A 15,941-nucleotide genomic window follows, 5' to 3' on the forward strand; every position below is an offset into this window, starting at 1 on the left:
GGACACCGGTTCCCCATTTCACCAGAAATTTAGTTCTCTAATTAAGAACCAGAGGAAATGGGTCTGGTCTCAGCTCCAACCCTCTCAGAGCAGCACTTGCACTCAAGGCCATCCCCTCTGTGCACAGAACAATGAGCAGGAGCCGAGCTGAGTTTGTCCCCCCACACCGTGCGCTGCTGCCTGGCTCCGAGCAGGGCTGTGGCAAACACCAGCTCAGGACCAGTGGCCCCACGGGCAGTGCTGCCGGAGCTGCACCCCTTGGCTGAGAGGGGCTAAACCTGAGGTTCCAGACCCAGAGCTAAACCCAACACTGCCGTATAAAATCACCTCTTGCAGCTCAGACAAATCCAAACCAAGAATCCGTGGGTTTCCAGAACAATTTATTTCTCTACGTCAGGCCCTTGGAGAGCAGTAGGGTATATGTTGTGATAAACTGACACTGAGAAGATTTAACAATTTCTTTATTTAATAAGTGATTTTCACTACATGATATTTTACACTGTCATCTGTTCAAAAAAGATCAACAGTTTTTAAAAAACAAGATTCTGTGAGAGATTTATATAAACCGGTGATCAAGATCAACACCTCTGGTTGGCTTATCAAGCAAGTTTCTAGGTTTCTTTGTAGAACAAAGTCTTTATGCTGAAATGCACAAACCCCTTCCAGCAGATCCAGAGCCATTTCTGTCACTGCCCCGGGACTGCTGTCTCAGCACTGGGATCTGCTCGACTGAGCACACGGAAACTGTACAAAACCGTGTTCACTTTGAGCATGGTCAAGCCTTTCTGTTTGCTATTTCCAGCCAGCACTTCCTTTTCTCTCCGAGAGGAAGGCATGGATGGGAAGCCCGGCCAACTCGGCAGGGGGGTTGTGTACAAACGGGTTTCTAAGCGAACTTTGGCTTCAGGAAAGAGACACAAACACTTAAAATAATGGCTTTGTCATTTGAAGTATACGGAGAGGGACGCGTGTGTGAATTAAATATACATCCTACCAGTGGTGCTGGCAAGGTTGAAGGTTATTCCTAATGTCGACAGCAATAAAACTAACGTGTACATGACAAGACATTAACATAAAAGCAATCCCTTTAAAACAAAATTGAACGTAAAAAAGTTCACAGTGGTTTTTATGAACAGTATGTAATTGCTGACAGGAACAATCTCTACTCTCACAGCACACGAGTGCCCTCTTTAGATCCTAAAGAACAAGATTTACACTACTCATGGTACAGGCCCTGCTAGCCCCGCGGTTATCGGCTGGCGGGGAGATGCTGTGGAGTGTGCAGCTGGAACACCGACACAGGGGGACTTTCAAACTCTTTTCCTGGGAGGGAGGAAAGTCTTTCATTCGCTGTTACAACCAGCAAATGTCATTCATCAAATGGAAAGGAAAACCACAAACACATTATCTATTTTGAGCAAGCTGAACAGCACACATGATAGGTTTAAAAATGAAGGTTATAGACTATGATACAAGTCCCAACAAGGCAATGCCAAAGTGACTATTTCTTGGCTTGTTTTGTGATCATACCCCTGGGAGGTGTTACGGGTCTGCTGGAATTGGGCTTCTTCTTCTCTGCAGGTTTCAAAATCTGAAAAGACAGAGGGGTCACTTAGCAAAAAGTTTTAGCTGTCTTCCAGTGAAACGGTAATTCTCTGGTAAAGGCACTACCTTTAGTGGTTCTTCTGGACAAGTCTCAATGTGCCAAGAAATCAATGTTTCCTCCTCCCAAGCCGGGCTTTGGAATCAGCTGCTCCAGAGCCCACAACAGTGGGAGCAGCTGACAGCCAACTGCTTTGCCTGGGTGATTTAATTCCAGGATAAAACAGTTCCCCGACTCACACCGGCACAGGGTTATCATGTTTTTGAAATGTGAGTGCAAACACTGCCCTGTCTACAAGTGACAGCTGTAAAGATCTATTTGAAACAAGTCACAAATTTAATGCGTGACCTCACTAAGTAGGAGGGAAAAATCTTCAGATACTGTACCTGGAAAGAGCACATTAGTGTTTCATCCACACTCATCATGGCACCCGCGTTATCAAATTCTCCACAGTAATTTGGGGCAGAAAAGAGAGTTACCAATTGTCTTTTTGCAAAAAACTCATATCCATCTTCAACCACCTTTAGAGACAAAAGCAGAGGTGTTAGTCTGGGCAGTTTCCTCCTGACAAGCTACAAAGCAACTTTTCCAGAGGCCGGTGCTGAAAACCTGGCTTTGTTTAAGGAGCACGAGTTTCAAACTATTACACTGCTCAAACTGTTCAAACAGGAGCATCACAAGAATCAGCTGAGCAACAGAGTCCACTAACACTGAGAAAGCCCTTGTTCAAGAGAGCCAGAGTTTATATGAAAATGTTCATTATAAAGGCTGTTAAACACTGGGGCACATTCAGAGACCCTCACAAGTATTTACAACTTGGCCAGACAAGATCCTCAGCACCTTGGGCTGACACAAGTCTGCCCTGGCCTGGGCTGGACCAGGTGACCACCTCAGGTCCCCCAAACCTACATTATTCTGTGGTTTAACGTACAAAATGAAAATACCTGATGAGCTCTACATATGAGATCCAAATCATGTTTATGAAGAAACTTAGCAACCACTTCAGCACCAAAAGTGAAGGACACTCCTCTGTCATTTTCACCCCAGCCCAAGACATCTTTGTCAGGGTCAGACCACAGGAGATCACACAGGAGACCTTGGTCTGGTACATCCGTGGGGCGCATGATTCGTCTGATCTGCTCCATTGACTGCAGGTCTGGTGACAAACCTGTTCACAGGGAAGACACAGGCAGGCCTCAGCTTAGTCCAGCTTTGCTCTGCAACACTGACATTCACCCAGGACAAAAATAACTTGGATTCAAAGTGATTCACCACTGCCATTTTACGTAGCTCAATGGCGACATTCACTGACGTTTTTTAAATCCAGCATTTGTTCCAAAGCGTTTGGAACAGAAGTCACTTTCTAGGAGATTTACTGGCAGCAAGATAAAGCAAGGCCATTTCCACATTTTACAGGATTACAATAATCTCACTAATATTTTGCAAGTGTCTGATAAAAGAGCTGTTAAATAAAAGAGGCATCAACACCAGGAATCACAGGAAATGTTCAGTGTGATGATCAGGCCCAGTAAGATGAAATAAAATATCAAACCAATCTTGTACCATTTTCCACTGATGCAAGTCCCTGGGCAACTGTAATGACTCGCAAGTGATAAAACATTTAAGGTGCAATCTGTATTTTAGGACCAGAAAAAGCTGCATCATGTGGCATAAATCAATTTCTACTAATTAAACTCATCAGGTCATACAGGGCTTAGAGCAACCTGACCTAGTGACAGGAGTCCCTGCCCATGGTGGGTGAAATTCTACTGACTGATCACCAAGGGTGCCTTCCAACACAAACCACTCTGTTTCTGTGGAAACAGATGTTTTCAGGACAGACATCAGACTCCTGCTCATCTAAAATAATTCTACAAGGAGTCTCTACTCCAAAGGAGAGGCTATTAAAGGTGCCTTTTGGTGGAAAAGGAAGAGCAGATCATTGTCTGAACTGGCTCCAGGATTCACAAAATTGACACTCATTGAGCCCAACCCTTCCTCATACATGAGCCAAGGCAGAGAAAAATCCCTGTTTTGAAGCTTCAGCAATGTAAACATAAAGCTGCCATGACTTGAGTTTTCCAGCTCCTCAAACATCACCTAAGGAACTGCTACTCACCCCCGTGACAGCAGAATATTTTCTCATCCACAATAGCTGCAATTGGTAAACAGTTAAAACAGTCTGTGAAGGTTTTCCACAGCTTAATATTGTATCTTCTCTTACCTAGAAGAGATTGGGAGAAAAACCCAGTCAATGTGCTTTTTGAACACAAACACAACCAACCTAACATAGATGCCTGAACTTTACTGAGACTTGCAAAAAGTCAGCATTAGAGCCTATACATAATTGATCTTCTTTGACTTATTTGTTTAAAGACAGTGGCAAAGGTCCCTCAGAGTGGCACAGCTTCAAGGACACCCTAAGTCTGTTCAACAGATGGCAATCAGGCTCTCCAGTCCCAGCTTTGGTTTGGCAAATTATCCCTTGGAGAATCTGATCTGTTGCAGAAAATCTTGTCGCTTGCCATTTCTTTCAGGGGAAGACAGCAATTCTTGAAAAGCAGATTTTCTTTAAAATTCTGCTTTACCACAAAAACTGGCTATCGGCAAATAAACAGGACTGAAAAATGAAACAGGACTGAAAAATGAAACTGCCACCGTTTTATGAATTTCAAAGGGACTCTCCCAGATATGAACCCTGAACATATTTGTGATATATGACTAAGCCTGTGATTAATCTCTGAGGAGACAACTCTGAAATACCACACATCTTTGTTTCCTCACAGGAGGAGAACAAGACATGGAGTGCACATCTTGTCATCTGCAAGCCAAGTGTGTCCCACCACACAAGTTCCAACATGCTTCAGTGCACAATTAATTTGACAGTATCATCTCTACATTATCTGGATTAAATCACATCCTTTGAAACAGGAACATTGGCTTCTACTTCACAGCAAAATTACTTGTGTTTGGGAAAGGTCTGCATACAGCCCCCATCACACAGTCTGTATGTATCATCATCAGATGAATGAACCAGAGGTGAACCTCTGTAATGCACATCAAATTAAGTTCTCCCATCTCTCATTAGATGCCCTTATCTTATGATTTTTACCAGTGAGAATTGTTAGTTAACACAGCAGCAAACAAATAAAATTACCCACTTGGTTGCTGCTTTGTACTGTGAGGATCAGACTCCAAGAGGACCAGGGGAAGGACAGACTCCCCTCTGTAAAATAGGCCAAGGCCCCTCTAAAGAGCACAAGGGCATTTTAAGTTAGGAAGGAACCACCTAACACTGCCACCCTGCTGTCCCTAGCCAGAGGCACACACGCCTGGTACTTACATTCATCATAAAACCCATAAATTCTATTGATGCTGGCACATTCGTGGTTCCCTCGGAGGAGGAAAAAATTCTCAGGGTATTTAATTTTGTAGGCCAATAGAAGACAAATTGTTTCTAAAGATTGTTTTCCTCTGTCAACATAATCACCAAGGAACAGGTAGTTGCTTTCTGGTGGAAAGCCCCCATATTCAAAGAGTCGGAGCAAGTCATAGTATTGTCCATGGATGTCACCTGCAAGGAGATTCAGACATGACACTTAAGTGACCCTTCACTACATTCTTTGATTGATTCTAGAGAAAGAACAAATCAAAGATACTTCAGAAAGAAAAGAAGCCTGCAGTTAGGTACTGCCCATAACATACTTAAAATGACAGTTAATGTACATAAAATTATCACATTTTGACATCTATGCAATGGTAGTTACACAAAAATATTTGTGTGTATAAAACAAAATCAAGTTTCCAAGGAACCAACTGTTTTCTGGAAACACCCAGTAATTCAAATTCTAGCAGGGAAACTACATCAAAAATGAAATCGGTTTTCCTGCCTTTGGTTTAAATCATGGGCTTGTTTCTGACAAGCAGAACACTAAATTGTGACTTTAGACTAACAATATTATAAATATGGAATGAGCTGCTTCAAATTGAAATAAGTCCTCTGTTTTAGAGCAGGATAAAAAACTATTTGCTGGAAGCTTTCAAAATTGCATTATTGAGGCTTTTATGTTGACATTCTTCATTCTTTTAGCATAAGTAGACATGTACATGTGAGCAAAATGAGCACTGCTGTATGCAATACAGTGAAACCAAACTAGAAAGTAATTCCAAGAAATTTAAGTTTCCAGCAGAATTTTAAAATACTGTCAAACTACAATTCAGCTTTGTATGGCAGCACACTAAACACTGGGGCTCCTCATTGCTTCCCCTTGTTCAGTCACAATTGGGCCAAGCATTATTTATTTGATAACTTCTTTACAAAACTTCACATGAATCTCTCCCCCAACCTGGTGAAACTGGACCGGTTGTGTTTTGTGTTTGAATTATTTTGGTCCCAAATACAACTCCCACATATTACCGTAACCGTCTCCACTCCTCAGCCCTATACACCCAGCAAGGTTTTTATTTTACCTTTTGCTACAATTATTTATTAATTTCACTGTCAGTAAGTGAAAGTAGCATCTGGCACTTGTTCTCTGCTTAAGATCTGCATTTAGCTGACACCTCCCCCAAGATCAAACCAAAACTCACAGTACTCACCACAGATTTTCAGTGGAGCTTCAAGTTCTAGTAGAATAGGCTGACTCAGGAAGATTTCTCTGGATTTCAAGCACAGTCCTCTAATTTCATTCTCTTGAAGTTGGACGTTTTTGCCTGGTTTTGATCCTCGCACTGTCAGAAGTCAGAAGCCAGTTATCAAAACCAGCAACATCCCTGGTGTTAAGAGCCTGACTAAATGCCAGAGCAGCACTGAATGAGGAAGTACCAGGGTAGGATCGGTGTACTGGGGTGAAATGGCAGTGCCAGGGAAAGGGGAATGTGTTCTGTTCCAGTCGTATGTTACTTTCATTTAACAGAATTCACGGCTCAACACTTCCCCCGTTAAAAATGTCACATTTTAAATAGCATCAGTTTAGTTCTATTCAGTTATAAACCCCATCTTGGACCGTGTGACTATTTACATGTTATTTTTTAGTGAAGCAGTAACGTGCTTGTTCTCTGGAAGCTCTGAACTTCAGCAAAGGCCGTCTGCCACTCAGTCACCGACAAATGTGCAAGCTTCCCTAAACCAGCAAATCACCTTGCCCAAGACAGTACCTAAACAAGACCACAGCACCAATAAATCCTGTACTGGCCTCTTCTACACTGCAGTTGGAAAACAGGGAAGAAAAATATGCACATGACTGGAAGGCAAGGACTATCAGTAAGGAAATAGTTTTGGATCATGATGACAAAGCTGCCATCGTCACTGCCTTTGAGCAGGGTAAGAGAAGAGCCAGTAGGAGACCAATCTCCCAGCCCCAAAGCATTTCCCCGTCCCAACTCCTATCCTTCACACCATCACTGCTTCAATCTCCCCCAGTGCAACAATTCATGACTGTTCCTTTAACATCCATTAAAGCTTTCCTTCCTGCTCTGGACAAGGACATCAGCCTGTACTGAACAAGTTCCACACTCCTCTTTCTGTTGTTCAGAAATACAAAGAACATTTCTACAGCAGCAGCACTGTAACTACGGCCCAAATTGCACACAACAGCATTTATGGGTTAAGACTGGATTAAAAAAAATTATGAGTATGCCATTACTGGTGAAACCTATATTTTTGTTTGGTGTGAAAACCAGTGACAACATGTAACAGTGATATGGCTAAAGAAAAAAAGAAGTAAGCGCAGCAGTTATCTTTCACAATGTAACCCATTGGTTCAGCTGCATCAAAAGCCCAAACACAGAGAACTTGGGTCACAGATGGGTGGAAATGCTCTGCCAACACCTCCAGAAACAAAACCCCTCCACTGCTAAGGCTGCCAGGTTAGGTGGCTTACTGTGAACAACTCTATGGCATGGAGACTGAAGAATCTATGCCCTTATCCAAAAAGGTCTGGTCTTTAATTGCAAAAAGAGCAAGCAACAAGCCTGAATCCTTTCAAACACAAGAACCTACACAGTATTATCTTCCTAAAGTCCTGAATAACTTAGTAGCTAGCTACCACTTCAGTCTAATTCCTTTGCTACTGTTTAACCTCCGAGTGAGAAATCTGAAAGCTCCAGATGACTCAAATCTCTGCCATCGCTGTGGGCCTCGTGCTGTATGAAGCCAAGTGAGAACTGCAGTGGGAAAGGCTGGGGGTGCTCGAGGCAAATCTTAGGAACAGCAAGAACAAAAAACAGTTGTGTTCCAATTTCTCACTAGCACAGAAGCTTCTGACTTTTCCACAGGCCTCTGATCAAGCACAGAAAACACTGCTTAGTGAGAGTGCACCTTTATCTAGACCATGAATAAAATAATGACTGTGTCACAGCCACGAAATCCATGACACTGGATGTGATCTCTGCCAGCACTTGCAGTGTTAGTGCCACAGCAATCCCTCCCTGCACGCTGACTCCCAGAGACCCCCGTCAGGGTGGCACTGCCTGCCCTGCAGAACCACTGACAGTGCCTTAAACCACAACACCTTTCCTCAAACAACCTTCAAAACCAAACTCGAGCTCAGATCACAGTGCATGCTCACAGTGACATTACTGTAGGTCAAAAGTCATGGCTTTAACAGTGTTCTCTTTCAAGCTCTACCTGCTCCTCTGTTCCTCACTGCCCACGTGTTATCACTCACCACTGACATTACATGCCAACACTGGAATTACCACTGCACTTCATGTCTTTCATTAAAATCTCAGAAGTAATGAAGCATGTAAATGGAAGTTAAATCTTTGTCACAGCAGTTTATCACAAATGAGGCTTTTCATCTACACAGTAATTTTTTCATCCATACAGTAATTTTCCAAAGACTCCTGAGCAACAAGCAAGTTACTCAAAATGTCAAATATCCAGAAGCAATAAAGAACAGAAATTTTTAGAATTAAGTGATAAACTGCCTGAATTGTAAATATAAAATGGATGGTCACTTAATCGTAGATCTTACAATTCACTTTTTTTTTTTTTTTTTAGAGACAATACAAAATACTTGCATTTAGTTTTCTTAGAAATTACCAAAACCAAACTCTGTACTTTACATCCATAAATTAAAAAGTACAAAATATTATAAAGACTATGCAATGCACTGAATCACTAAAGCTCATGAATAAACATGTGCATTCATTTTTGCTCAAGATTAAATGAAGATCTGAACACTGTTTCAGACATAGGTTTTCTAGGTTTTTCCAATAGATTTTTATTGAACTGGTATAATCCTCACACAGTTTTAGTCACTGCCTGTAGAAAACCTTGACAAAATGAAATTATGCTTTGCTGCACTTCCAAAACTCACTAGGACAGACCCCATGGATGAAAGAACAGGAAAAATTGGTTCAGCTCTGCCTGCCAGTGACATTTTCACTGCTTTGTCCAACACACAACCCGGACAGAGGAGACGAGCGTGTTCAATTTCTTGTGACATTAACCTGTATGTCCTGAAAAGCTGGGAAAACAAAAGTGAGTTTGGCTTCAGAAGAACCAAAAATGCAGAAGTGCATCTTGGTTTGAGGAATCTGTATTTTTAGTGCAAGGATTTTCTCATCCACAATGAAAGAGCTGGCACAGATATGCATGATATTCAGTCTTAATGACTTCTTAAAAGGTTTTTCTGGGTCTTCAAGTTACTTAGTCCTTCTAAGAAAGGCAAAAATAGTACAGTATGAAAAATATGTTGTGTTTACAGTTTGTTTCTCCACTTTGGACCAAAACAAAGCAGCTTGTGGAGATCAGACAGTATAATACTAATTGACAGCTTGGTCATGAAGGCAAAAGAGCAGCTCGATAGTACTGTACAGGCACATTTGCCCTTTCAATGCATAAAAAATAACCTCTCAAAAATGACAGCCTGGAACTGACAGTGGAACAAGCTAGAGATTAATCATTTGGGGAAAAAAACCTCAGCCCATTTCAAGTGGTATTTTACTTGTGTCTGAACATGCTGCTGCAGCATTTCCAGACAGCAGAATGTTCCCACCCTCTTTAGGCAGAGATGCTCCTGTTCTTAGAAATAATTTCTCTAGAAATTATTCTCTGAATTTCAGTGTCCATTCTGGGCGGTCTTCTAACAGGTAAAACCTTTCTTACGGTACAAATACCAGAAGTTGTAAAAAAATAAGCTCTCCACTAGATGGAAATGACTATAGAAAAAATCCCTCCCTGGATCCTGGATGATCTCTGCAGGGGCTGCTCTGAACACAAGGTCCACTATTAAAATTATCGTTGATTTCCAAGACCAGGAGAAACTGATGGAAACAGAAGATAACAACTCCAAAATGAGTGTATTATAAACAGTGCAGTGTGACAGGTGCCCAGCAGAGGGGGAAAGGAAGGAAAAGGAAGAAGAACAAGAACTTGAGGCACCCTGTCATTCTGGAGCAAGCAAACAGCAAGTACAAAGTGTTGCTGCAGCTGCCAGGAGTCAGAAGACTGCCTGACATTGAGAACTATTCTACATTTCCCTGGGAGGGATAAATGGGTCAGGAGCTGGGGGATCCAGAATGTACAACAGTCTGAGACCATATGCATGCAGAGTACAACAGACTCCCACTTTCCAACCCACCCTCAGCATTTTCCAATCCTCACTTTGGTGCCATACAGTCCTTTACGTCAGTCAAGGTTAATATGAAAGGGACAGATACTTAGAGAAGTATTCGAAAATAGCAGGAAGTTCAAAAATGCCAGAAATTGCAGTGATCCAAACATCTCATTTCCATTCAGTATTGCATTAAAAGAAGCAGCTGAAACACTGTCAACTGAAGTGTGAGAATCAAGTTCTCCTACAGAAAATGTTTAAAGAAAAATAGTCTATCTACAGGTCAGTTCATTTTCCTGGCTTATTAAACAAGTCTCTCAGTTTCACCACATTTTACGTTAAGATGTCTGCAATCATAGTGACATTTCCAAAAATACTTCAGGTTGGTTTTAATCTAGTTTTTAGCAGTTCCCGATGACAGTTTCACAGTCAGTTTTGCACCACAGGCACAAAGGGAATAAATAACTTGAAAGTGGTTGATGTAAAAAAGGTTTTACTTTACTGCAGGCACTACCAGCTTTCATCAGATCGCTTCAAATTCAAAACTGAAATGGAGAAGCATCTTCTCAGTGCACAAAGCTCTGAAAAGTTCTCATCTGCTTTCTATTATGTCAAAAGTTCAGAGCAGTGTTATCAAATGGAAGATTCTGCGTGACTACAAGCTTTTTCTCTTGTAACATATTTCCACACTGCAGACAGGTGAGGAGCAACAGGTACTCACACTGCTCACAAACAGAGGGGACAAATTCCTCCACATCACTGATGGCAACAGGCACAGAATTTAACAGGCTTATCTGAATCCATGGCATTGATGAGAATCTAATGCTGCTGGTCTTTGGAATGAAAAGAGTTTCTATTTCCCACTCTTAGAAACTGCTGCACCACAGCAGGAAACAACATCAAGCTACACAAACTAGGGAAAATTATATGGTTTGAGGTCAAAAAGTGTTGCTTGTCCATGAGACACTCCATCACAGCATCCCAGCTCATCCATCAGTAAACGTGACATTTCAGATTAACATCTCTGAAAATCACTCTTACCCCAGTAAAGGAAGCTAAAGGGCAAGTAACCCTGCAGTCCCAATTAATGCTGTATTTAGCAGAAAGGTGAAAAAAAGAGTTACAGGACTGCTTTTGGGAGAAAACATCTTCTCTGTGGTGAGCAAAATCTTATCCGTGCTCTTTAGCTCAACTATTTTTAATAAGTAGATGATAATCTTTCCCCATTTAAAGCAAATTAAGAGAGAATATCTCCTTGACATCTCTACAACAGGCTTTACTGGGAATAGAAATCTGTGGGTGTATAAACAGAAATGTTTAAGGATTTAAGAGCCTTTTTGCTGATTTTAGTGCACTAGCCAGGATTGCAGCTTTCAGAATGGCTACCACCATTGTAGCCTCATGTGGCTTTATCCAAAGTAGCCTCCATTCATTATTCAATTTTCCCTCAACAGTGCCTGCAGAGGATGCAGCACGGGAGAGTTTTGCAGAAACAGATTTCAACTTGGGTCACTTAGGTATGTTGAAATTGTTATTTCACCCATTATTTATTGTTACCATGGCAAGACTAATACACTTCAATCCTGTTTTCTAAATAGGTGACTGTGAGCTCCAAACCAGACCCTACTTATCTGGAAAAGCTGCCAGCACATGAGATGAAGGAAATGGATAAGGAGCTCAAGTTATAGAAACTCCATCTGACATGACACAGAAAGGAAGCCACGCTCACACTCAGGGAGTCTTGGGATTTGTCACTCATTCTTTACTGAGGCAAGCAGGAATTCTGCCATTTCCTGGAACCCTTTCCAAGACCATACAGGTGCCACTGATTTTTTTATCTTACAAGGAGTTTTTCAGTATCTTCTTGTCTCTTGGCATTTTTGACTCAGCACACTCAGCTGCAGTTGCTGCCTTCAGTAACCTTGCTAGAAAGGGCCTAATTTGCTCTCATGTTTGACCCCTCTTATTCCTCAGAAAGTAGAATTAGTTCCATCAATATCTGAACCTCTATCCAATATCAAAGACACTTAAAAACACTTCAATATTCAGTGCAGGATACTGTTACTTACTACAAGTCTTATTCTCGTGGATATTACAGTTACTGAAAGTCACAAAGTCAGACAAGCTGCACTCAGGAAATTGCTCCTAGCAGGACACAACCCTCATCAGTAAAGGGAGAAAATATGAATTCAATTACAGCAAAAAAAGTCAGTATTTTCAATGTTTTCCCTGAATGGCTTTCCAAGGTTGAGAACAATGCTAGTGAAAAATGGGTTTTTGTGACATTTCAACGCCAAAAGGTTCTGTATTATAAACATATGGAGCAAGGAAGACCAAATATTTACCTTAGAATGAGAAGCTGAAGTATGTATTTCTAGGCCTTTTAAAGAACAAGTTAATAACTTCACCTAAATAGCCTAATGTGGGTGGGAGAACATCACTATTTGGGGGAAAAGTAGGAATAATGTCAGTTAAGCAGAGGAGTCAGGATAGAAAGCAACTAAAATCCCTCACAAATACATTATTAATATCCTGCATTAAGGACAAAAGCAAGAGAAATTTATTATTCACCCTTCACTTTACCTCAACCATTAGACTTGATTCACTGCTTCTACCAACAGGGCAATGCTAGGGCACATGATAAAAGAAATACCTAATTGTATCTGCTCACCGATTTCCAGTATTTCATCAAGAATCTCCTTAGTACTGGGGTTTGTTACCTTTAGAAAGGGCTAAGCCCCCCTGCTCAAACACTTTTAATTTTAGTAGCAAAATCACCTAAATTAACTGCTATAAAAATGTGTAAGTATTTAAAGTTTAAAGAGAGCTATAATGAAATACCAAATTGCTCTAAAATTACAGCTTGCACAAGGATTTGGGCAATTCAGTTTGTGAGCTGATTATTAAACCAGATTTTGCAGTGTTTTCATGTCTGAATATGATTTTAATCTGTGTGCAGCCTTGTCTAAAGGGGTATTGACACAAAGCTCACGGGCACACCACTTTGTGTAACTAACATTATGCACTTGTTCTACCAGAACTGCACTGAAAAACAATCATTTGTTTGCTCTAAATCTAAAATGCAATGTGTGCTAAAATGCAGCAATATTTTAGGGAAAAAAAAAGGTATAAAAATGACACTCAAAAAGGTCAGTCATTACTCTGTCTGGCAAAGATGTTTAGAACAGACATTTAATAACCAACAAATAAAGCACTAACACAGGTTACTAACACCAGTAATTGGTTTAAATACTGAAAGACAATCAGTGCCTCAAGGAATCCAAAATCCCAGCTGCAATATTAATAATGAAAAAAAAATATTAATTTCAGTTCTGGCAGCTGATGCAACCTCAGGTAACATCTGTAATTGCATGAAGCACCTCTTAAAAGAGGTCAGTAAACCTTCTGAAGCCTGATTTATGAACTCTTATCTGCTCCAAACATCTAATGCTGCTATAAACTGAGTAAGAGCAGAACATATTGACATAGTACATCTTACTACTTTTTGAAACTTTAAACAGAGAAATCACATTTCTTTCCAGGAAAGGTCTAACCCATGCTTTTAAAAATTAAAATTTACACTTTGAAAATATTGCATTAGTTACACTAGGGGAAATCAGTAAGAACTGTAACTAATACCTGCAGTTAAACTGAGCATGTATTAATATGTCACCAACCATATGACATACGAGACCTGACATTTACAAGTCGTATTACTAGATTTTCAGGAAAATCCTGGTCTAACTTTATGAAGGGAAGTCTTTAAATAATTGAAACCAGGGCGGTTTAAATTGGTAACAGGCAAAACCCAAACCGGATCAGAGGAAAAACTCCATTTACTTTTACTTATTCAATAATCCCATAATTCATCTACAGGATTTTTTAACTCCAATTGATTTCTAGAGTAGAATTTCTGTTCCTCTGCCTGACCTTTTGCTATCCAAGCATTACACAAGCAAAATCCTGTAAAAAGGAAAGTGTGTAAGAAAAGACATTTCTTCATAATTTTTCTCAGCAAGATGTCAGCTGACTTTGTGCCAAATGGAAAAAAGTTAAATCCCTGACCAAGCTTTTCAACAGTAAGTCCAGATGAGATGCCTGCCCTGACACACGTGAAATGAAGCTGGATCAAGGATAGCTTCCTTCTCTGAACAATTATAGTTTTCCTTGATGCCTGGAAGTGAATTTGTCACTGGCAACTTCTCAGTCTTTTGCCCTAAAAATCAGTCAAGCCCAGTCCAGTGCTGATCCCTGCAAGCGAAGGGATGATGCTGGAGACACCTCCTGCAACTTCCAGGTTTTCCTTTGCTTTACAAACTCACAGGCAACTCTTTTCACCTCAAAGTACCAGAACAGCAGACAATAAGCCCTTTTTCAGACTGTCTGAAACACCAAACCCCAACCCTCTATTCACACCTAAAAACCCACCATATGTTAAGAATTAAGAGCCAAAATCCTGTGGCAGCTTTAATGCAAGCAGCTAATCAAAGCTAAACCCAGCATACACTGAAACCCATGACAGTCTCCTCCCGACTTGCTGAAAAGCTGCCTCAAACACTCCTCAAACACGCTGAGTCTTATTTCCAGAGCCCCACGACTACCCAGCCATGCACTGACCCCATGTGTATGCGTGAAAGGCACCCCAGGCTTTTTAAAAGACCTTCCTACCAAGATACGACTAAATTAAACATCCCTTCATTCGAACATACGACTAGATTAAGCATCCCCTCAGAACTGCAGGGGAGAAGAGGGCAGCCGGCTGGTCCCAGCATTGCACCGGGCGATCAAAATGCAGAAAAGCCTCGGAAACACGCGGGCTGAGGGGAAAGTTGGGGCTGCGGGGCCGACCCAGGCGGGGAGGCGGCGGCGGCGACCCCAGGCAGACAAAGCGCCTCACGCCCCTCCATTTTGGTGCCCCCTCAGACCCCGCCGGGCGGGCGGGACGCGGCGCATCGGCCCCGCCGCCCCCCCAACCGCGCCGTCCCCGACCCTCACCCTCCAGCAGCCGCTGGATGATGCTGTCGATGTTGAGCTTGTCGATATCCGCCATCGCCTCTCAGCGGCCGGGCGGAGCCCTCCCCGCCGCTCCGCTCGCGGCTTGGCCGGCCCGACTCCGCTCCTCGTTCTGCCCTTTCCTGTTCTGCGCCTTCCCTCGCTCTCTCTGCCCCCCCCGCCCCCTCAGCACAGAGCCAGCACTGAACAAAATGGCCGCCGTCCCCTCAGCGGGCTCGCCTGGCGCACGGATACCACGAGCGCGACGCGGCCCGTCGGAAACCCTTCATGGGCCGGGCGGGAAGAGGGCGGGGTGATATGGCTCCGCTTGCGGGCTCCTTCCGCTCCCGGGACGGGAAGTAGTGCGGCGGTGCGGCCTCCCGGTGTCGCGACAGTCGCAGACCAGCGGAACCAGTGGTGGCGGTCACAGAGTCCCAGAATCCAATAGGTTGGAAAAGGCCTCCGAGATCGCGGAGTCCAGCCTATAAGCAAAAACCATTATGTCACCTAGGTCATGGCACCAAGTGCCACATTCAGTGGTTCCTTGAGCGCTTCCAGGAGCAGGGACTCCAGCACCTCCCAGTGCAGCCCGTACCAATGTCTGATCACCCCTTCTGTGGGAAAAGGTACCTTGTAGGGCTCCTGCAGACTGGGGTCTGCAGGGAACAGGAAAGGGCCATCATGGCCTTCACGTTGTCCCCCCACTGTAATCATGGCCCCACATACCCAAATGTGAGGGAGATGGTGGTTTCAGGTGGGATTTTGGGGCTGCTCACCCCACTTTG

General features: G+C 42.6%; 1 protein-coding gene across 1 annotated transcript; it reads right to left on the minus strand.

Annotated features, from left to right (window-relative positions):
- Window positions 1–444: 444 nt before the first annotated feature.
- Window positions 445–15,405, minus strand: PPP1CC (protein phosphatase 1 catalytic subunit gamma). The gene is made up of 7 exons (XM_005524287.2): window positions 15,160–15,405; window positions 6,203–6,334; window positions 4,947–5,177; window positions 3,723–3,827; window positions 2,548–2,771; window positions 1,990–2,124; window positions 445–1,591 (listed from the first exon to the last, which is right to left on the minus strand). Exons 1-7 carry the CDS (start codon window positions 15,212–15,214, stop codon window positions 1,502–1,504), a joined length of 972 nt encoding a protein of 323 aa, XP_005524344.1. The 5' UTR covers window positions 15,215–15,405; the 3' UTR covers window positions 445–1,501.
- Between the last annotated feature and the right edge of the window lie 536 nt (window positions 15,406–15,941).

This window comes from Pseudopodoces humilis, chromosome 20 (assembly GCF_049639895.1).
Source record: "Pseudopodoces humilis isolate 2021_Gansu_Grassland_sample_001 chromosome 20, ASM4963989v1, whole genome shotgun sequence".
Lineage (NCBI taxonomy): Eukaryota > Metazoa > Chordata > Aves > Passeriformes > Paridae > Pseudopodoces > Pseudopodoces humilis.

Coding starts and splice junctions, on each gene's coding strand:
- PPP1CC (XM_005524287.2), bottom strand. CDS start 15,214: ATGGCGGATATCGACAAGCTCAACATCGACAGCATCATCCAGCGGCTG. Junction 3,828..4,946: donor TTATGGGTTTTATGATGAAT/GTAAGTACCAGG, acceptor AATCTCTTCTAG/GTAAGAGAAGATACAATATT. Junction 1,592..1,989: donor CACTAATGTGCTCTTTCCAG/GTACAGTATCTG, acceptor CTGTCTTTTCAG/ATTTTGAAACCTGCAGAGAA.